The sequence below is a fragment of the Chlamydotis macqueenii genome, chromosome 2, assembly GCF_036417535.1.
Source record: "Chlamydotis macqueenii isolate bChlMac1 chromosome 2, bChlMac1.mat, whole genome shotgun sequence".
NCBI lineage: Eukaryota > Metazoa > Chordata > Aves > Otidiformes > Otididae > Chlamydotis > Chlamydotis macqueenii.
The window spans coordinates 62,701,530-62,724,212 of NC_141557.1; the positions used below are offsets into that span (position 1 = coordinate 62,701,530).

At 41.3% G+C, this 22,683-nt stretch overlaps 1 protein-coding gene across 13 annotated transcripts; it reads right to left on the reverse strand.

Annotated features, from left to right (window-relative positions):
- Positions 1-2,057: 2,057 nt before the first annotated feature.
- Positions 2,058-22,391, reverse strand: ADNP2 (ADNP homeobox 2). Of its 13 annotated transcripts, none has more exons than XM_086743105.1 (6): positions 21,794-21,929; positions 16,417-16,708; positions 16,083-16,243; positions 14,467-14,586; positions 10,255-10,344; positions 2,058-5,443 (listed from the first exon to the last, which is right to left on the reverse strand). In XM_086743105.1, exons 4-6 carry the CDS (start codon positions 14,572-14,574, stop codon positions 2,480-2,482), a joined length of 3,162 nt encoding a protein of 1,053 aa, XP_086599231.1. In that variant the 5' UTR covers positions 14,575-14,586; positions 16,083-16,243; positions 16,417-16,708; positions 21,794-21,929; the 3' UTR covers positions 2,058-2,479. The 13 variants fall into 13 exon arrangements, with proteins under 13 accessions (XP_086599231.1, XP_086599228.1, XP_086599230.1 ...); XM_086743102.1 differs by adding an exon at positions 19,065-19,106 and having other exon boundaries at positions 16,083-16,708; XM_086743104.1 differs by adding an exon at positions 18,899-19,106 and having other exon boundaries at positions 16,083-16,594.
- Positions 22,392-22,683: the final 292 nt, after the last annotated feature.

Here is a 22,683-nt window from a genome sequence, read left to right on the forward strand (position 1 = left end):
GCATCTGGATCTAAGTCTAGCTATTACTCTCTTGTGTCTTTTAACAGCTATTTTGCACCAAATGAAACTTTCACATCAATTTCCCTGAATAAATTAAAAAGGAATCGGGGGGATAGGTAATCATTTGCACACACACCTAAGAGAAAGTTAGAAAGTTGGTTTATTTGAAACTGTGAATTCAAAGTCCAATAAATAAAATGCTTAACATCACCACTGGACACCATGTAGGAAAATTCTGGTAAGATCAGACTGCTCCCTTGCTGCCCCAAGCATGGATGAACTCCAAAAGGACTTCCCAGCTCCCCACTCCAAGCCACGCTGTTATCTCAAGAACAGTCTTTAATTATTCATAGCAAGCCTTCCTCAGATGCACACTGCCAAATTCCTCCTTGCTGCAGTTCCACCAACACCAACAGAACTACCTCAAAGATGTATCCAGGTCTTAAGAGTGAAAATGAGTGCCTAGATTTCAGAACTTCTATAGACCATCCCTCTTCCTCACTCAGGAGTCCTTCAAACTGGTTCATGAACTGTGGTATGCCCAACTATCTTTTTTTAAATTCTTTTTAATGGGCTGCAAAAACACAGTGCTTCTTACTCACTGTCACTCTTTGGGGTGGGGCATGTGGACAATCCCATAAACGGTGCTTATGTTTGTTCAACACTGCTATTAGATGACTAGGTTTTTCTAAACAGCAGATTCTCTCAGTTTAAGTTAACTGTGTGTTACATACATCAAAATTCTTTTAAGTTATCATTATGAAAATATCAAGATTGTATCCAAAATAAGATTTCAAACAGCTTATAGAACCTCAGGTGGGTAGTCACCAAGTTCTGATTAAAATCTCATGCCCTTTTAGAAATGACACAAAAACCAATTGTTTAAACAATTCTGCTTTTAAAACCATTGCACAGGGCAAGAGTATGCTTACTACTTAAAAAAATATAAATAAGCTTGGGCATATCACCCTTTCCTTGAAACACTGGACAAGAGAAATGACAGAAGAGCCTGCTCTTTTTTTTTCTTTGGGGAAAAGGGCATGGAGAGGGTGACGAAGGGGTGGAAAAAATATTGCATATTATAGGTTATTTATTACGTAACTGGCTATTAATGATTATTGGAGGCACTGTTTGAAAAGCCAGATGAAAACAAGCATATCCAGAAACGACAGGACTAAACAACGTCCCAATGGAGCCACCGCTACTGTAGTTTGTTCAATCGGGTGAACGTTCCCAACAGCTTTTCTGTAATCTCCAGTAGCGCTGCTAGTTCATATTGAACAAGACAGGCTATATTGGTTTTACGCTGTTCCCATGCTCTCTATAGGACAATAAAAAACAATCACTACATGAGTATCATCGACTCAGGGACCCAACAGTTTAAAGTTGTGATGCTACCAATTCATCCAGTTTCAGTTTGTACAGTTTCTGACTCAAAGGACTTCAAGCCAGGTATCTAATTCATTGAGGAGGAGGAACTGCTCAGTTACTACTTCATACAACAGCAATTTAAAATAAAAATCAGATTTTTCACCAAACTTCAGCGCTATTTGGATAGCGCTTCTACAGATAAGTCATGTGCACAGAAGTCACATACTCCTCCACATGTCAAAACCATCTGCCACTCTCCAGACCAGTTTTGCTTTTTGAAAAATAAACCAAATACTGCTACCAAGCTTTGAACAACAGGTATTTAAACAACCAGGCTTCAACATCATCCAAAAAAGTAAACACTTCCGGTTAGAGAGATCTATTTAACAGATAATTACACAACCATTTAAAATCAGTAACCGTAACACTTCAATAGGCACCCTCAATCCCCACCAAGTTAATACTCATTAGATACCACAAGTCACTAGGACTTAACTGGCACAGGTATTTTGACTAAGGGGGGGCCAAAAAAAAAAAAAAAAAAAAAAAGATTGCCATGATTTTACTACTACCAGTGCACTGGGAATTTGAAGGGGGCAATGGATGTAAACGCTACAATCACTTCTTCAGTAGATAAAAGGTTACAAAAATTAGGAAGGCTTAAAAACACAAATAATCAAATACAGGTTTTTCATGTAGTTTACCTCAGTATTTTAACCAACATTATACGTTTTATTTTTTACAAAAGATGATGGCATCGCAGAAAAATAAAATAAAATTTGTTTTTAACAGGACAAATTTTTACACGGTGGTATAAAAAGTGTAATAAGAGCCTGGAGGGGAAAAAAAGGGAAGGGGGGGGTGATCACTACTCCAGAAAAAGTAAAAAGCTAAAACAAATTCCAGATGTGTAAGTCTGAAGGCTTTAGCTTTTTCAAATACACAACTACATGTGCCTCTCACAATAACAGTCACAACTGAACGAGACTTTTTGTACTACTGCACCCCTCAACAGGTGAGTCTGCAAGTTAAAACAAGTAATACAATAAACTGCTAAATTGGTGAGTATGCAATTATGGATTGCTTTTAGCTGTTACAAAACGCTTGTTTACATATCCAATGTTTCATCTTTTATATTCAAACTGTGCTTAATATTTTTTAGTTCACACATACTGAAACCCAGCAGCACAGATGGTTTGTGACTATTTATCGCCTTTAAGCATATATTCCTCCTTTTTCCAAAGAATGACGCAACATCAATTTTCCACGCATACAGCAGCGAGGAAAGCAATTCCATCTCTTTTTTAGAAGGATATGGCCTCTTGTGAAAGTAGTCTGTCAAAAACTGGTTTTGAGCCTCATACGAATTGTAATCATACTGTTTAGGATCTACTGCTAGAATATGAAGATCCTCACTAGAAAGAAGCTTCTTCATCTCAGTTCTAGTATTAATCCTTTGTCGTTTGAAAGGCACTACCCCTGAATTCACTTCCTTTCCTAGAGACAGAGCTATGCCAGTACTTAAGCTCAGAGGCTGCTGCTCCTTATTCCTTTGGTCTTCTGCCACAATGCAGGAATCCGATTGCTTTCTTTTCAGTACCACAGAATCATGCTTTTCACCATTCACCAACAGTAGCTCTTTCTTCTCGAGCTGCATCTTCATGCTGTCTTTGGGAGCACTTCTACAACGGAGCAGATGTACAGCAATAGCTGTGAGAGTCATATTGCCAGTGTACACACCACAACAGTGGATACACTTGAAAGCAGGAGACTTCAGAATTGTATGTACAGTTGGCATGATATGATGCCGCTCTTTCAAATGCATTTCATAGGCTTCTTTACTAACAAACGTACGAAAACAAAAGGGACAGGTTAACACTTTTTTGTTGCATCTACTGTTCACTTCAGCTGTCTGAGGTTTCACTTTGATGTAAACAGGGACAAGTGTCCTTGAATTTAGTCCAGCAAGCACTGCCAAATGTACTTCTCTTTCACCGATGTCTTCTTGTGGTAACATTGTACTGAAATCGAAGTGTGGAAATACAAGGTCACCCTGAGCATCATTACCCAGCTGGAATCCTCTGTTACTATAATCTGCATGTAACTGCTTTTTCCCATTGTGTGTAGTTTTATTGTGCTCCACAAGGCTTTTTAAGTCATGGAAAGTAACTGTGCAAAACAAGCAAGCTAAGCCATGCATCAAGAGATGTTTCATGAGCTCTTCCTCACAGAGAAAACATTTACAAGAGAAACACCGGACTGTCTTTTCAGTCATCCACCTTAGAAAGGGTGCACAAGCCGCAAGTTTGTCAGCTTCCGGAGCTTCCTCCGTTTTTACCTCATCATATTTGTGGGCCACCTCCATGTGCACCTGGTAGACGTTTGACGGGAAAAGCTCATTGCAAACAGGGCAAGTCTTCCACTGCTTAGCCTGTCTGACAGCCTGACTTGTTTCAGGACCAAGTAGGGAGGCTTGTAACGGTATATTCTGAGACATTAAAACCACTGGAGGAGAGGGTGCATTAGCTGGTGACTGGGACAACTGAGCTACCGTCCCAGACTGCATTAGTTGGATGGGCACTTGTGGTGGCGTAACAGTTGCTACGCCACCACCAGGAGGTACAGGCAAAGTAACTGAAACTGGGGCGAGTGTGTACGTAGGTATCCCATTAACCTGCTTACCAGTTGGAATCAACTGCCTAATTATAGAGCCTGCAGTCAAAAAAGTTGCATTCTGAGAAACTGCAGGTTGACCTGGCTGATTTACTGGGATAACTGCCGGGGCAACAGGTTGATTAAGCTGAAGAAATCCAGGTTTGACAGGCTGTCTGACAGGAAAAACACCAGAGGCAACAGGCTGGTTAAGCTGAAGAACCCCCGACGCAACTGTCTGTGCCACAGGAAGGACCCCGGGACCAATGGGTCTATTCACATTCCCAAGCGACTGGTTGACAGAGAGAACTCCTGGTGGAACTGGCTGATTCACAGGGCTGATAGGTTGAGTAACAGGTAGTGTTCCAGCTGCAACCGGACCATTTATAGTACCAATGGGTTGATTAATAGGAAAGAGCCCAGAACTGACAGGCTGATTAAGAGGAAGAACCGCAGGGGCCACAGTTCTATTTACAGTCCCAACAGAGTGAGTAAGAGGAATAGCTCCAGCCCTCACAGGCTGATTAAGGGGGAGTCTGTGGGAAACAATGATAGGCTGGGAAGGTGGTGGCTGAATATTAACGTTATTCTGACCTACAGGAAGATTACTAGATACAAGAGTAACGTGCGATGGGGTAACGATCGGAGCAGAAGTTGTATGTGGAAGGCTACCAGAGGCACTTGGAACAGCCAGTGACCTGACTGTATTTTGAACTGCTTTTGGCTGCACCACACTCTGGTTTTGATTATTCTGTGGAAATGCAAGCTGGATGCAAGCCGGAGCTGTGACAGAACCTGCTGGGCCAGCAGCGGGCCCCACAGATGGAGCAGTCACTGACACACTTTGGGGAGGCTTTGGAGCAATATGCTTTTGTTTCACAAGTCCTGGTTTCTTAATATGTTCCGAAATCACAGATCGAAGTTTGTTCTCCAGGTCTCGGTGTGTTTCAGCCGTCAAGACATGATACATTAAAGAATCCTGGCTGTTTGCAGAAGCATTACATTTTTTACAGTAGTGCTCAACACAATTCTCTTTACTTTCATCAGGTTTCTGGCCAAAATATGTACTTATTAAGTCTTCAAAATGGTTCATCAGCACATGTTTCTTCATATTGTAATACAATGTGTCTGTAAAGTGACATTTTAGACATGTAAAGTTTATTATGTCACTCCTGAATTGTTTCATGCCATCCAAAATGCTGACTGTATAGTTCTGTATTCTTTTATTAGATGAATGAAACATCCGGATATGTTTTCCCACTATTTTGGGATCAGAAGCAAATGCACATTTTGGGCAAGGAACCACCAGCTCTTGGTCCATTTCATCCTCATGGTAACGGTGCAAGTGATTCTTGAATGAAGTAAGCAATTTTGATGAGAACTTGCATAAGCTACAGCAGTACGGCTTTGTTCTGTATCTCTGCAAACAAAACAAAAACATCCACTTAGAAACTGCCAGTTCCTAAATCCCTGTTATCCATTTGAAAGTAAGTCTGCACTATCACCTGTCAAAAATGCCTTCACTGGATGTATAGCATGTATCTTCTCAGTTTCATGGAGATCTGTTTTTGAAAAGCAGACTTAAAGATGATACATTTAAATGCTTTAAAAATAAAAAAAACTTTCTGTATCTTTATTAAGAAACCTTAAGTGAGTTCATTTCTACTCCAGCTCACATAAAGTAATTCGGAAGCCCATTTTTAAAGATAGGAATTGCAGAACAAGCTTAGAATCTGTATGCTACTGAACACAGGAGGTTGTTGTAGTTTAGCCTCACTTGGGAACAGACTACGCAGTCTCTCTCTCACTTCCCCCACCCTCCAAGGGAATAGGGAAAGGTAATACAAGAAAAAAGGCTCGAGGTTTGAGATAAGAACAGGGAGAGATCCTTAAAGTTACTGTTACAGGCAAAACAGATATGACTTGGGGAAAACTACTTGTTTTTTAGTAAAAACAAAGCAGGATAATGAGAAAGAGAACAAGATAACTTCCCCCCACCCCTCCCAGGCTTAACATTATCTCTACCTCCTTCCCCCACCCCCGAGTGGCACAAGGGGAAAGAGGGAATAGGGGTTACAGTCACCTTAGCAATTAGGAATAGCAGCCATTTTATTATGACACCTTTAAAGCTTTATCTAGTTCAAGGCCACCTCCCATTTAACTGGAGAAAAAGAGACAAGAGAGGAGGAATGTGGAGTTTCTGTGCACTTCTACAGCCTACCCTTCAACAAAAGCTCTCCAAAAGTACCTCTCCCAGTAAAGCCACAGAAGACTAATTTTTTAGAACATTCTTTTGGAGCCAGACTAATAATAGAAAGAGTAAGGAATAAAATCTCCTTTCATGATAAAGCAGCAATGACCTCTTTGTATCATCTCAACATACTGGACATCCCATCACAGTAATTTATTGAAGAACTTTGCTCCAGCACACTCATTACAGAACATACAGATTCTTCTCAGAAAAAATATTTTAACTGTATAAAAACAAATCTGTCTTCCACTAAACACTAGTTTGCTCCCTCAAGTTACTTGACAGCGTTACTTTTGGTACCCATATGAACATTATTTGCTCCTTTCAAAAACCTGGTAGCCCTGTCAACCATTTTTTCTGACCAGCTTCCTACAAAGTTAACCCTGGCTCCTGTCAAAAACTACAGAATCAGTCAGAGCAACATCCAGGTGACAAATCTGCACTCTCAAACACCCAGTGGAACTTGTCTGTTCCCTCAGATGTGTTTTTCACCCTCCCGAGTTCTGCCCTTTATGGAACATCATACCAAGGGAACAAGCTGCTCCACTACTACAGCGTCCAGCCTAGCTAGATCACCCACATACATGTCACAGACACGTTATGAAGAACTGTAGCAAAACTTTGTGCAGTTTTTTTTTTTTGTCACTTCATACAGCCATGAAGGTGGTATCTATTAGCAGTAACAGAAGAGTCTCCTGATGATAACCAAAATCTAGCCTCCAAATTCAAAAGACTGGGTCAGGTAAAGCCACAGGCTGGCTAAGGCTGCTGAAGAGTACGCTTGCGAAGGCATCAGTGAATTATCCTCTACTTAGACTCTCTAAGTGTCCAGTCTCAGCTGCTAGTAAACAGCACCACAGCAAATCAAAAGTTTCAATCTTACTTTAAAACTGTACTGAGTAGAGAAAGGCCCCTGACACTACTGAACTAATGACGTAGACAGAGGATTATTAAAAACTGCACCTCACTAGCCTTACTTCAGAAGAAGTCAGGCGACAAGGAGAGGTGACTGCTTATTTTAATTGGTTGTCCAAGGCTCAGGAAAGCTTATATGCTTTTAAACACTAGGCCCATACACTCTTTACTTCCCTCTCCACTCCATTTCTGGTTTGTCTTTCTGCTCTCATAGACTTATATTACAGTGCAATACACTGTCAATATTACCTTGCTGCCAAGTCTGAACAATTGTTGTTAGGTGCAGTGAGAACACTCTACAAGCGCGTGCTCCAAGTGCCAAATTAATTTACTATTCCATAGTAACAATCTTTTACTTCATATACAAACAAGTATTGCAATACGTTAAGAAACTGCCACAGTCTCTGCATACTGGTAGGTCTAGGGGAAATAATGTTCTATACCTTCTTAGATCATTTATTTTTTTGATGGACACTTCAGAAAAAGAAAAAAAAAGTTCTATCAAATTGGGATGAATCCTGAAGTCTCACTACTTAGCTCAAAATAACCAACAACAACTAAAAATGCCAAAAAATATTTTTCAGCAGAACAGGAGTACGTGGCAGTCTGCTACTTCGATGTTTTCTCTATGAAATAGTTATTCCACACAGACACCTCAGAAAGTCATTTCATCAGCATGTTCTCATTGCATATGCATCCAAGCTGCTTTTTATATTCACAAGTGCTACTACAGTCTACTAATGGCATCTCAGCTTTATAGAAATTTGACAAAATAAGAATTCTAAGCCACTTATGAAAACAAAGTGTCTTGGAGAAAGACACCTAAACTGTACAAATGGAATCCAAAAAGGCTTATTAGAGGCATTTCAGAAAACTCAGTTAGTCCCACTCCAAAGAACATACCCCAGCATGCAGTAACACTTCCCGTTGTGTAGTCTCACATTGCCCACAACTTAGAGACAAGCAGAAAGACACCACAGCCTCCAAAAACTGAAGTCCTTCCAGAATTATCAGTGTCTCCCTAGAAAGAGTACTAATGGTAGCAACGACCAACTCATCTAAATAGACATCTTCTCCAGCCTACCAAGTTCCCAATGTAGCTCAAACAACTTATTTTCCCCTTACAACAACAATTTTGGAATAGAACATCCTGAAGCTAAATTTATTTTCTCCCAAATCTAGGCAGCATGACACCAAGATACACGAATGGTATGTATCAAGGAACCATGGCTGTTTAAAGAAAATGTATAGGAACAAGTTCAGTATTCAAAAGAAATAGCTTGGCAAATCTGCTCCACAGCAACACATTATAAACTTTACACTGGAGTTTGTCAGATCAGATTCTAATCTTGGGTTCTGGACAGATACAGATACTACAAATCATGGTGACTAGCTGAGTCAGGATCTGTATTTCTTCCTTCTGGTAAGGGATCAGGTCTCTTTGCCTGGTCTCTCTCCAGATAATAGGAATGAAAGAAGATCCCCTCTCATGCATCATTTTTAGTTCTTTTCCACTGTTACTAAAATGGATAATCATTTTTCCTAAAGGACTATGCAGGAAAGATAGAAGAAAAAAAAGAAAAAAAAACACCAAAAAAACCACCCTTCATCTTAAGTTTTAGACAAGAATCTTCACTTTCTCCATCTTTATCCTCTTCTCTGTTTCATGTCTGGGAAGGAGGAGGAACCTCACCTGCTCATCTAACACAGAAGACCTCACAACATTGAATTTCTCTTTTTAGTCAGAAGATGGGAGGACAAGGCAAAAAAAGACAAACTTAAAGGCTAGAGCTTGGATAACATGCTGACTGGAACCAGGAGACTTAAGTGCACGAAGAAGAAATAAAAGCGAAGGAGGAGGCAGGAGGAAAAAAAAAAAAAAAACAACCCACACAACACACCACACCATAAAAGAGAGACCACCATAACCATTATCAGAATTTATTCTATTCACCTACACTAAAGGTAGTCTTAAAGGTAGCCTTTAACTGAAGGTAAACTAAGAGGCTAGATGCAATCTGTCGTCAAACAAGTCACATTTGACTCTTTCATCCACAAATTCAAGTGAACAGATGAACTTCCATTCTTAAATGTGTGAGCCCAAGTTCAAGAAAGGAGAACTAGAAGACAAAGCAGAAAAAGGTCCTGAAGGGCAGGAGGGGTCACTTTCTACTAAATTACAGTTTGGCAAAGACTCAGCGGCTTTGTTTGGTCAGCCTGTATATTGAGGGCTTTGTTAAAAAGTGCAACTATTACGCTTGGCAGTCTCAGTTTGTTTTAGAGATGGTAAAGGCAAACTAAAAAAAAAAAATCCTGGCAAACCAGCACCACACTATTCTAAACCATTACCTCTTGAGTCAGAACGAAAAGAGCAGACCCAGCGCTGTTCACATGCTATCGACAGGCCTTCCTCACAGAAGCTATCAGGAGCCCTGACTCTTCAGCAAGACTAGGGAAAGACTACCTTTTCTTCTGGATATACTCCTGTGCTCTACTTAGTATCTTAGAAACTTGCTAGAGTATAAAATAATAGAAATCCTTTGGTTTGTTCATCTGAACCCTGCCTTTCTTTTAGATTCCAGCTTCACACAAGATTTCAGCTATACAGAACTAAAAGCTATTTCACATACACAAATCTAACTGGAATATGTTTTCCACTGCAACCCTATCCCAAGCCGCTCATGATAACTTCAGCTTAGTCCACTCACATCTGCGTAATCACATCTTCACCCTTCCAATGAAACAAGTATGCTGTGTACAAGAGTGTGTTAAGACTACACATTAGATTAGGCTAAAAAGGCAGAACATTAGTGTGACATCTCAAATACTGATATTCAAAGCTGTATCCTTCAAGACAGCAAACGGCATAAATAGTCCTTATAACCAGGTGCATGACAGGGAAGAACACAGAAGAAATGAAAGATTATTCCCCAATTAATAGTACTTAGATGCTAAAACTAATTTTTTACCATATAAAAGGTGTATTTTAAATTCCCCAGGACTTCTGACAGTGACAAAACTCAGCAACTTGACATGCACGTCTACCCAGAATTTCTAACACATACCTTCCTTTTGGCCACAGACTCCCAAGGAGAGACATCACTCCATGAAGTGTTACAAAAGTGTCTTTCACCTGGGTCAAAACTTTCAAGACTCTAGAAGAAAAGAAAAAAAACCAAGAAATAATCTGCTTTTGCATTCCATTCTGAATATACAAAAAGCCTCAATACAGAACAAGGAAAAAGAAAAACAGGAAAAACCACACAAACAGAGGATGAATGGAAAGTCCATAAAGTATTTGGATAGAGGCCTCAACCTCAGTTGAAAGAAGTTATTTCTTTGACCTCCCTTTGATTTATTTTACCTCAAATACTTGTTCGTATGACTGCCTTGTAATATCGTAGCAATTCTGAACACTTCGTAGTTACTGAAAATACAGGAGTGAAAATATTTACACTTTAATTCCATTGCTTCTAGTCAAGTTCACAGTGAACACTGAAAGACATTTTCTCCCTCTATCTTCCTCCTCCTAAGTCTGTAATATTTTACTGTTTACTTCCATTTATTAACTTACCACTATGGTCTACTTTGCAACAGGTTTTAGTATTAAATCTTTATAGCACCGCTATGCTTTTAACTTGGGGGGCAGGGAGAAGACATTCCCTGAAGCTTATTTCAAAGAGTAGCAGCAGTTTGCCTCAGGCTGTAAAAGCAGTAATATTACGACATCTGGAACAATCGTATCACGGTAAACAACTTCCCTTACAGCATTCCTCTTATCAATCCCATCAGAGTAGTTTGTGTTCCCCAAGCTAAAGCCAGCTACTACTCTAAAAATCTTAAGTTCCTCTCCAATTTTCTGAGGCCCACACATAACCAAACATAATGAAAAAAGTAGCTGGATTCCTGTTTGCTAGGCATTTCTGAAGATCCTAGGCTAGCTTTAACAGCAGACTACAGTGTCTTAGACAAAACATTGGCTACAAACCCAGGCTTAACCCACAGAAAAGCAGCATCACTTCTCCCCTCACATTCTCCTTCCCTTTCCCACATGCCTCTTCACTCAAAATTCTGCAAGATGCTTAGAGAGGACAAGATGTTTTCACCTCTGCACCAAACGCCACTGGAACAGCAGAAGCACATCATAAAGACTATTTAAGATTATATCATCTTCAAGAGAAGTGGAATTCATAAATCAAACAATTTGTGGTAAAAAAACAATGCAATGTTTATGTGAAATTTACAAGCAACATAGGATATACTGAGCAACAAAAACAAAGCCTTCAGCAGTCAAACACAAAATCCAACTTAACGCAGGCTCTGTCTGCAGTACGCTCCATCCACACCATGCAAATATGAGCAGCCCTATGTGTACAACTGACTACAGTAAGCCAGAAGGTCATGCCAGTGATAACTGGATTTAAGTTAAACTATTTGAGAATTTAGAAAGTGTAGCCAAGTTTGCAATAAGCTTTCTTGCTTTTTCAACCTTCAAGTTTCCCCAAGGAGCATCATGAAGAGCACAGGGCAACAATAAACAAACCCCTTCCATTTAATCAATATCTAGACTCTGAATGAGTCATCTATTTGCCCTTTAGCCAAACTTTCTTTAAAAAAAAAAAAAACCACCAACAAAAAACACACCTTAGAAAGTAACCTTGCATGGAACAAGACAAATCCCACAGCCTTAGAGAACACGATGCTTTTCTTACACATGCTTGATAGAGAAAACAAAGAGACTCAAGATTTACTAACAATTTTTTGGTCAAACACATTAGAGTGAATTACACAGTTTAAAAAGCCTCCTTGAAGTTTATGGCCTACCTCAAATATGTTCTGCTTTTGGTTTGAGTACTCTCCACCAGGAGAGGCTCCTAGACATGAACAACAGATTCCCAAAGCTAGATGTGTGTGACAGTAAGTCTAGATCATGCTGCTGAAACGGCCATTTTCTACAGAGAAATATTCACTGATAAAGAAAGATAACCATTCTTATCACTACATTAGTCAGTGCTGTCACGGGCTATTCTGAACTCTTACTTTAAACAGAGATTCATGTTGACATCCCAGAACCAAGCTTTGATTAGCTAACTTGTTATGGTCTTCCCACATTTCTCACTTCAAGGAAGGGAGGAAAACAGAAGGGAAAGGTAACAAGAAGGGAATAGAAAACCCTCTGAGAAGCCTGATTAATAATTTAAAACTAAGAACTGTTCTCCCCTCTGTATTAAAACCATCACATTTTCCAGAACAAAAAGATAAAATGCTTAGAGCTTAAATGAAGACTTAAAGATGACAATATGTTAAATAAGCTAAAATAGTTTACTAAAGGAAAGCCTCTGACATTACAGTGTATTTAAATTAGTACTTTGAGAATCAAACTAGTAATCTAGCACAAAATGCTCATGTTTTCTTCCTAGCAGAGATCAATTAAAAACTTTTAGCCTAAAAACTAGTAGTCTATTTGGTCTCCAAGCTACAAAGAGATACTAGTTGTATGTGAAATTCCTTCACCTTCCTCACTTGTTCATTGTCATGCCTAATCAGAAGAGTTAATACCAATTTTAAGACCAGAGGGCAGATCAAGTTTGTATCCTATCATTTCATATAGTTTCCTAAATTGTCCAGTCTTCTCACAAGGACAATGTCCAGAAATCAATCTTAATACTTTGGGGGGGGGGGGGGGGGGGGGGGGGAATGACAAACAAACAAAAAACCCCTTAAGCTACTTCTCATCTATTAAGACATCACACACCCTATTCTACCCAAAAAGAAATACGATCATCATACGAGTCAAGTACAAATCAAGTTCTAAAAACCATTCTTCTTGCTGCTGAAGTTATACCAAAACCAGTCCCAGATTACCTGGAAAAAAACAGGTTAAAGTTATGAATGTGGCTGAGAGAATTATTTGCAAAAAAAATAAAATGGTTATTTTTTTGGCCTACATCTCACAGAGCCTTTTCCAGAATGGAAAGGTTCCCTGGGTTCCTGCCCTCCACCATTTATTAAAAATGAAACAAAAACAAAACAAAAAAAAAAATCAAACATACCACCACCCCCGCCTCAAAAAAACAGCTAACCAAACATCTTATTCCTCATTCACCATTAAACTCCATACTGCAGTCAAAGTTAGACTGCAATCAGTTTCATAGTTAAATAGCAAGCATTATCAAAACATTTCTACTACAAAGGGTCAAGACAGAATAGCTTCTGACCAGCTGTCATTAAACTTAGAGGCTTAATGACAAAACAATACACAACATATCAAAAAGAGTAAGAAAATAAAAATTACTAGACAAATACACTTTTCAATGAGCTCTTATGACATTTATTTAGCTATATCAAACATTGTTCAACTGCAAGAACCAAGAACGGTCCAGAATTAGTTATGCATGTAGATCTTAAGTATTTTTTTTCCCCAACTGTTTATTTGTATAGTTTCAGAAAAAAAAACACCACAAAGGACACAACAGTACCAGTACAGAGAGTTAACTTAGTTTAGTACCATCACACAGAATTAATCCAAACTCTTGACTATGGTCAATGTGAAGTCATGAACATACTGAACAGCCACAGCCTGCGTAACAGCTGGCTGAAATACACTGCCTGTTTAGTCACTGAGTTGCATTACTGTGTTTGCACTTTTTCTGCTATCAGACTTGCCCATCTGATGGCGTGAATTCCTCCTGCTTGTTCCACAATACTTTCTCCTGAAAGTGTCAACAACGGTACTAGGTTCACCTTGATTGCCCCAGTACGCTTGCATATACTTTTTAAGATGCAGAACTTAACTACAACTCAGTAAGACAAGTTTGGTATTTTTCCCAAGTTTAAAGGCCTGCAACAAGGTTACTGAGTCCAATAGTTTGTCCATTTTCAGAAATACTGACAATTTCTATATCCTTCAGTCTTGCCCTTTGATATGTGACAGGACGCCTTTGCGTAGACTCAAGTCTCCATCTGCTTGTGATTTTAAAAGAATCATTAAAAAGTCGCTGTGTAGTACACAAATAACTATATGTTGAAATATTACTAGCAGATAATATGCACCACCATTGGTAACACATCTTGTTGCGAAATACTTTATTTCAATGTTATGTACTGAAACGCTAAATTCCACCTCAGCATATGAACAGTCAGTCATGAGTAATCCTTCGAGTAAAGAATCTGCCATAAAGATCTATGGCAGAGGAGTTCCACATGTACACTAAAAAGTGAAATATTTTTCAAGCGTTTACATTTCACATTGATTTACATTATTTCAAACGCTTTACCTTCAACAATTCCCTGCAGCTGTCAAGCCCAAGATCCACAAGAATGCCCTTCACCTTTTTTCGAGCCTTCCTGATATTATCAAGATTTTGAACAGGAATTTGAAACATTTTGCACTTTTCCTGAAAAAGAGATACAAAAAGTTATTAAATACTTGAACACAAGCACTTGCATTTAACAGTATTAAAACAAAAACTAAAGTCTGAAAAATGTATTCTTAAATGTGAAAACGTAAAAGTCTTAAGGCAAAGAACTGATCTCATTAATATTTCCCAGTAAATCACTTGCTGCTTCTTAAGAGGAAACAGAACCTGATTTACATTTCTTCTCTCCTACTTGAATAAAATCCCAAGTTTTTCTTTCAGATCTCTTTGTGTCTATATAGCAGCTACACTATGTTTTGTGTTGTTTTTAATAAGACAATATGAACATGAGAACTTTATAAAGTTCTATTCAGAAAATTACTGTCAGCTCATTTAGGAAGGAGGAATTCAACACCTCTCACCTTGAATGTTACGGTCAAGATGAGAAGCCTCTTTGATAATTTGGTTTGTTGTCATGTACACACATGCTTAAAATATGACTGCTAGTAAAATCTAAATTTCCTGCAGAAGCTTCTGCTGCTGTAAGCCAATACAGATCTTGGCATAAAGCAGGCTACTACAATATTAATGCAGCAGAAATAAAATGTAATCGGTATTTGGCACTGATAGCTAAATATGCTGAAGTGGGACAATTTTTTTTAATACTCATATGCTTTTAAGTCTCCTCCTCTAAGAAACATATATAGCTCTATCACCTTCCCCTACCCCAGAATATCACAAGTTGCAATAGCTGGAGTCCAACATACAGAGGATGATGACTACCAGAAAGACACACTATCTGCTGCTGGTCATCTGTTTGAAGGGTTGTTGCGCAGTGTGGAACATACCACCAGGAAGTGTCTAGCACTTCCCCAACAGCTAGGCTTTTATCACTCCCCATGTAGATGGACTATGGACACATCAGTTGCTTATCTTCAGCTTCCAGCACATCGTAAGTATCCCCATGGGCTTAGCTTCAGAAGTATGTGCCTTTATCACCTCCTCCCTAGTTTACAGCAAAATGCAATTTAAACTGAGATTTAAGAAACTTAAATAGGCACAGAATGCAACAGAACTACCCTGCACTGAAAAAGGTCACTGGGAGCTTCACAGGTAATGCTGTGTTCTCAAACAGCTGGCAGAGGACTCAGAGTTTAAAAGATCTCAGTCCTTACTGCTAAACAATTAATCCATCCAGGACAAGTTCTAACAAGAAGAAAAAAGCCCTGAAACTCCCCAAACAATACTTCTGTCTTGATGGTCCTGAACGTCCTGAAAAGCTACACTTCTCAAAAAAAAAAAAAAACAGACAAAAAAAAACAAACCAAAAAAAAAAACCAAACAAAAAAAAAAACCACCCACAAAACATATCCCTCCTGTATAAGACAGGAGCTACAAGATAAGCCTCAAGTAGGAAAAAAAAAAAAAGATTTCTACTCTGTATGTCATTACTCAAGAAGAAAAAAAAACACCCTTAATTTGTGTACAAAACAAACAATTGAGGGGTTTTTTTAATTAAAACTGAAAAAACTCACATGCTATTCTCCTCTTCTTCTCCCCCCGAAGGAAAGGTGTGTAGAGAGAAATGGAGAGGGAACCCCATTTGACAGAAGCTAGTCTCGTATTCTAATATTTTTTATCAGTAAGAAGTCTGGAAGATATTCTGATACCATTGGTGTGGGTGTGGAACAGGAACCTATACAGAATGGAATACATCAGAGTAACTAGTCTGGCATTCTATCAAAAGCCAAGGAGTAAAATTAAAATGCAAAATCCTCTTTTTAAAGTGAAGTAAACTGGGAATTTGTATAGTCTCTGGTTCAAGCTTTATGATCAGTCTCTCTAGGATAGCAGGTTATGTGCACCAACCCCATGGTCCACTGCAGGTAACAACAGAGCTGACAGGACGTCACCATGCTCAGATCAGACGGAAGGAGATGTGGTTCAATAAGTTAGGCTCCACTGGAAACAGTTCCTTCATCTCACTCCTTTAACTGATACACTGATGCTACTGAAGAAGGGGAAGCAGACATTTCTTGAAGCATGTCTATCTCACAAAAAAAAGAAACATTAGTCTACAACGGTGGTATAGTATGTAATATCCATGTATCTGAAGAGTTTTCTTAACCAGTAACCCTTCTGAAACTGTGAAGTCATTAATCTAGAGAAAGAAAGAAAAACAACAAGAAAAGAAACTTGAATACAAATTACTTATTTTCCAGTTTTCAAGTAGCTGGTCTTCAGTCCAAAAATATGTATATTTCTGTATCACGTACAAGGTTATTCAGCTGGTCTTTAAACAAAACTTGGGAATAAGACTCCAAGTTACCTATCCAACATTCTCTGTATCCATTAGACCAGGAATGCTCCATCATAAACGTCACAAAATTTCAACCTTACATTCCCTCAAGCCCTCAGTTCAATTCCTTGATTACTATACAGTTTATTACTGCCAATCTGTTTCTCTTGTGTTTTTGACATTCTTCAAGTCTTAGCTTGCACTTTGTTTCCATGCGTAACTACAGTTAAATTTTTGTTTGTACACATCCCATTCTTAACCAGCAAATTCAAGATGAAAGCACTACAGTAAAATTAAACCTGAGTCACTCTGGCCCGAGATTCTTGATCCTTTTACCACACTGGCTACCTAAAAGACAAATTTATCTTAAACGACTTTTAATTATCATTTCCAAAAAACTGATAATCCATTGAGTTTTCACAGACAGTACCTTTTCATAAACAGAACCAAGGCAAGCTTATAGCAAAATAAACTTTTTGATGTCCCAAACTCAGTTCTAAAAAGGTCATTCAACCCTTGCACACGTATCACATATTTTATTCATCAATTTATTCCTGCATTTACTGTTAATTTAGACAACACCTCCATAACAATACAGCAAACTGAAATTTTATGCAACACTAACGTTCCCTTCATTGCTACAACATTCGTAATCGCACACTGTAACATTCAGCTATGTTCAGCTTTTCAACAAAGATCACAAATGCAAGTCCCCTCTTCCAGCAGTACTGTAGTATTTTAATAATAGTCTAAACAACAAGTATCAGTCTGGACAGTATCTTACCAAAGACAAATACTACCAGCTTGCCAAGTAACTATGCTTGTCTATAGTTTCTCTGTATTAAAAAAAAAAGCAAAAATACTAAAATTTCACCTCTTCAAAGTGTGAAGTCACCACAAAATGGAAAGCTCCTTTTTGCCTTCCTTTTAGTTTGCTTCTTAGATCAACACTCATTCACCTTGGAAGGAACCTCAGTCCAATCTCAAGCAGGCTCAACAATGAACTGCAACCAGGGCACTCTGCATCTTGGCAAGTCAGGTCTTGAAAACCTACACAGTCAGAGGTTTGACAGCCTCTCTGGGCAAGCTCTTCCAGTGACAGACAATGCTCACAGTGACAGGTTTCTCCCTTGCACCAAATCAGCACCATTTTAGTTTGTATTCCTAAGGAAACTAGGCATCTGCAATCAAATTAAATATGCAGCTAGCACAGAGCTGGCACAAGGAAGATGTACAAATGTACCTTCCACGCATTTGCAAATATATCCAGAAAAATCCAGCAGTAAACTAGATAATGAAGCATTTCTAGACACTTCATGAAAATAGGCAGCTAGAGAGAAACCCTATTAGAAGATCCACAGAGAAAAAGGTTGCAGTGTAACCCTTTGCAGGCATCAGATAATCTACACATAAGCCACATCTCCAGGCATGTTCCTAGGAAGCTGGCCTTCACTAGTCTCCTGCTCATAGAACAGTCAGGACATCTGATCCAAACTGGCCAAAGGGATATTCCATGCCATACAATGCCATGCTCTGTATATGAAGTTGGCCAGGAGAGAAACGCTGCTCAGGAACAGGCTGGGCATCAGTCAGTGAGTGGTGAGCAACTGCATTTTACGTTACCTGTTTTGTATATTCTTTTATCATCATCATTATTATCTCTTTCTTTGCTGTTCTATTAAACTGTCTTTATTTCAACCCACAACTTTTATTTCTGACTCTTTTCCCATCCTACTGGTGGGAGAAGGAGTGAGTGAGCGGTTGTGTGGTGCTCAGTTGCTGGCTGGGGTTAAACCACGACAGCCAGCTGTCTGGCTGTGACCCCTCCCAGCTTCTTGTGCACTTCCACGCTTCTCACTGGCAGGGCACGAGAAGCTGAAAAATCCTTGTTCTAGTGTAAGCACTTCTTAACAACTAACCACCAACATTATTCTCATCCTAAATCCTAAACACAGCACTGTACCAGTAACTCCATCCCAGTGGAAACTAAGACAATCCTCATCAATTTTGTTTTGCTTCTGATAAGCTTACAAGCCCTCTGAGAAGTCACACCTGGATGGATATTTGCTCAACCGCATATTACACGGACGGCTTCATTCCCTGGACTCTTATCTGTGCCTTCTGAGAGAGACCTAACCAGATTTAAAAGTATGTTGGCACCATCAAAGCTTATCCAGCCTTTGGAGGGAGAGGGAAGAAATGGCATACAGCTTCCTACCAACAGCTCTAGGTCTTTTAACAGCTCTGACAGATGTGATTCCTGGAAAGAAAAACAGTCAATTGATTAGAATGGATACTATTCCTGCTTGTTATTTCATTTGTTGTAAACTAAAATTAAACTGACTACAGAAAAAAAAAAAGATTAATAAAACTTACTAAGAGTAGTTTTGGTCAACAAAATAATGCTACTTTATCTTCTTAAATTCCAATTTCTATCTAAGTACAACTTGATAGAAGTCTCAAGGTTAAAAAAATTAAACTTTTTTGGTGCAAATAAATCGGAAACCTTTAGGGGTCTTGAATTATATATCTCTTCTAGTCACAACAATTTTGCTCTTTTCTTGGCTACAAACCACATATCCATTAAAACAGTCATGAATCCAACACAAAACCAGCTATCATTCAATAACTGCTAACACAGTAAAAAGCATTAAGGCATGTGACTACATGGATAAAGATACAGCACATCAACCTGCATCTTACCTAAAAAGTCAGATAAAAAAAAAAATTAAATCATTAACTTCAGTTAATGTGGTTTAAATAACTATTGTGACGCTTCATTAACACACAATCAAGTCTGTTATCCAAGACTCCTTAGAAGAGAAGGGAGCACTAGAGCACTGTGACTCACACAGAGTTTTGACTCCCTTGGGGATCAGCACTAGCCAGAAATTCAACCACCATAACCCAAGCTCATTTTAGATGACTTGAACATCCTACTCAAATCCCATAGGACTCATCAGCCCCATGTGTCTGTGAGCATTAGAGTCAGACACTGAGCCCAGCTACTCCACAAAGAAGTACAACTGCACTTGTACTGTACCAGTCAGGCCAGTATGACTCAAAGACATCTAACACAGATACAGAGAACAGTCCACAGCACAGATAACCCACAACCCGAATAATTCAGCAAGGGGACAGAACTGAAAAAAAATAAGACCGCATGACAGGTTTCAGCAGAAGGATTGAAGTGTCTGAACACGAGCCAGGTCTACCAGCATTCAACAAGACTTAAATGAAGGAGCTGTTTGTGTGCTCTTCATTGCGTCTGAAGATTTGATATCATTTACAGGGGTTTGTTGTTGTGGGTTTTTTTTTTTGTTGTTTGTGGGGGTTTCTTTTGTTTTGTTTTTTACAAAAAACTTTCATAAAATGAACTATTAGAATTATAGGTCTTATTACAGCTTATAATATAGCATATTCATTATACAGTTTGTCTAACTATTGCTCTAAAGAAATCTTTTCTTGTTCAAAATTAAACTGAAAGTTTATTAAAAAGAGCACTAAGATTTACAGAATATAGATTGGATTCAGGATCCCAAAGGTGAGTCTTTGTAAGTATTTCATTGTAAGTCTTCAAAATTTTTAGGGGTTTAAACATGTATTTTCGATTACAGAAAACTGTTAAGAAAACCAACCAATTCCTCCCCAATGATTTGCCTGTCAGAACGTAAATATTTTTTCAGTTGAAAGGGAGTTGTTAATTCTGACATTACAGAACTATGACCCGTTGCAGCAATAGTCAAATACCCATCTTTTATTACATTTATCAATCAGGGGAAAAAAAAAAAAAAACCAACAGAAAACACACAACTTCCTGCTACTTTGCAGGCAGGTGCTTGCTTTCAAGCACCAGGCATATTCAAACGCATTTAATGATTTGCATCGTACGGGATGTTTGTTTACATTATTTATAAACTTTTTTTTTTCCAAATGTTTACGCATTGCTAAAGGACCTACAGAATAGTACCACAAAAAAAAAAAAGTTCCACAAAAATACTTAATGTTATTTTGCGTGCCATTAACATTTTAGTTGTCACTTTACATGCACGCTATTCCCGTGCACATTACAGGTTTCCACAAACTGTTTCAAACACCTGTATTGTCCAGAAGTAACCGACTCCGCAGACTTTGAGACAACCTGTTAAGTTGGTTCCTCAGATACTCTATCGCTTAAGCATCGACAGAAATTCGGGAGGGGGGTGGAACGCGACAAAAAAAAAAAAAAAAGTGGTCCTAAGGGCCGTTTAGCCCACAGCAGCCGGAGCGCAGCGAGCCGTCCCGGCGCTAACAAGTCTCCTGAGGTGAACCCCCGCTGCAGACCCCGGCCGAGCCCGGAAGCCCCGCCTCCGCTCGCGTGCGCTGCGGGCAGGGCAACGCGGGACGGCCCCCAGGCGAGCCCGCGAGGGCGCCCGCGGTTCTGGCTGGGCTGCTGTAGCCCGGTCGGCGACGGCGGGAGCGCCCCGCAGCCCCGCCGGCGGCGGACACCCCGCAATCCCGCCCCACCCGCCGGCCAGGTTCCCCGGAGCACGTCAGCGAGCGCTGGCACTGCCCGGCGGTGCCGGCCGGTGACCGCAAGGGGCCGACCCCACCTGGAGCGGTCCGGCTGCCCCGGGGGCTCCAGCACAGACGCCTCCGTGTACCCGCCGGGCACCGAGACTCGGAAGCGCCGCTGTCGCCGAGGGGCAGCGCCCCGGGCTGCGATGCGGCCCCGCCCGTCCCCCAGCGAAGCCCCTCAGCCCTCGGCGAGGCGGGACCCGGGAAGCGCGCTGAGCCAGCCGGGCGCGCTGAAGCCCGCGCTGACTGACAGAAGCCGGCCCGCACCCGCGGCCACCGCACCTCCGCCCGCGGAGCCCACCCTGCCCTGTTCTGCCCGCGCCGGGCACCTCTGCCCCCGCCTCCCCGTGCCCCTCGGGGCGGGCCGCCAGCTCACCCCGCTGCACCTACCCGGGCCGGGCTGCAGGGGGAGCCCGCCGCCGCTCTGCCGCCTCGCAGCCGCTCCTGCCGCCGCCTGCTGGGTTACAGGCCCGCGCCGCAGCCTCCGCCTCCCGCTCCTCACAGCGCTGGCCCCGCCGCCGCCGCCGCCGCCGCCGCCTCGGCTGCCTCGACCGCCGCGCCCCTCCCGCGCCGCGCCGTGCCCGCCGCCCCGCCCCGCGGCTCCTCCTCCCGCCGCCGCCGCGAGGGCGGCTGCCGCGCTCACTCCGCGCGCCGCGAGGGCGGCGGCAGCGGCAGCATCGCTGGAGCCCGGGATCGACCCCGGGACCGACCTCGGCTCAGCCCCCGCGCGCAGCACCCGCCGCCCCGCACCCGCCCTTCGGCCTCCACCCGCTCCTCATCCAGAGCCAGAAAGAGAAAATGGCGCTCGATTTATCCCAGGAAGTGACGTCGAGGCTCATTTGCATGCCAGGCATGGCAGCCAATGGGAAGAGACTTTGGCCCGTCCTCCCATTGGCTCCCCAGAGGAGCTGGGCGCGGCTGAGGGCGGGGCCTGAGGTGGAGGTGGGGTCCCTGCAGCCCCGGGGCTCACCTGCGTCCTTGCCACCTGTCCCTCCCGCGTGCGCCCTCTAAGGGGCACCACTGGAGGCTCTCGCGAGAGCTGGAGGCGTGACGTCATCCCAGAGTGGGAGGAGCCTGGTGCCATTGTGCCCATCACGTGGGGTCACCACGTGACCACCCAGCAGCACTCTCCTGATTTCAGCGGAATGTTGGGTCAAGCCTCATTTGCATCTGCTGGGGGATGGAGGCCCCACCCTCACCTCCACCAGCCAACAGGGCAAGGTGAGACCTTCCCATTGGAGGAGGTCCCTCCTGGCACCTCTGCACATGGTTTGCACCTG

What these genes read in the sequence shown, in the direction of transcription:
- ADNP2 (XM_086743107.1), bottom strand. Translation starts at nt 14,574, where the DNA reads ATGTTTCAAATTCCTGTTCAAAATCTTGATAATATCAGGAAGGCTCGA. An exon ending in GCTGCAGGGAATTGTTGAAG is followed by an intron (nt 10,345 to 14,466) that starts GTAAAGCGTTTG and finishes CTTTTCTTCTAG; the next exon opens with AGTCTTGAAAGTTTTGACCC. An exon ending in AGTCTGTGGCCAAAAGGAAG is followed by an intron (nt 5,444 to 10,254) that starts GTATGTGTTAGA and finishes TTTTGTTTGCAG; the next exon opens with AGATACAGAACAAAGCCGTA.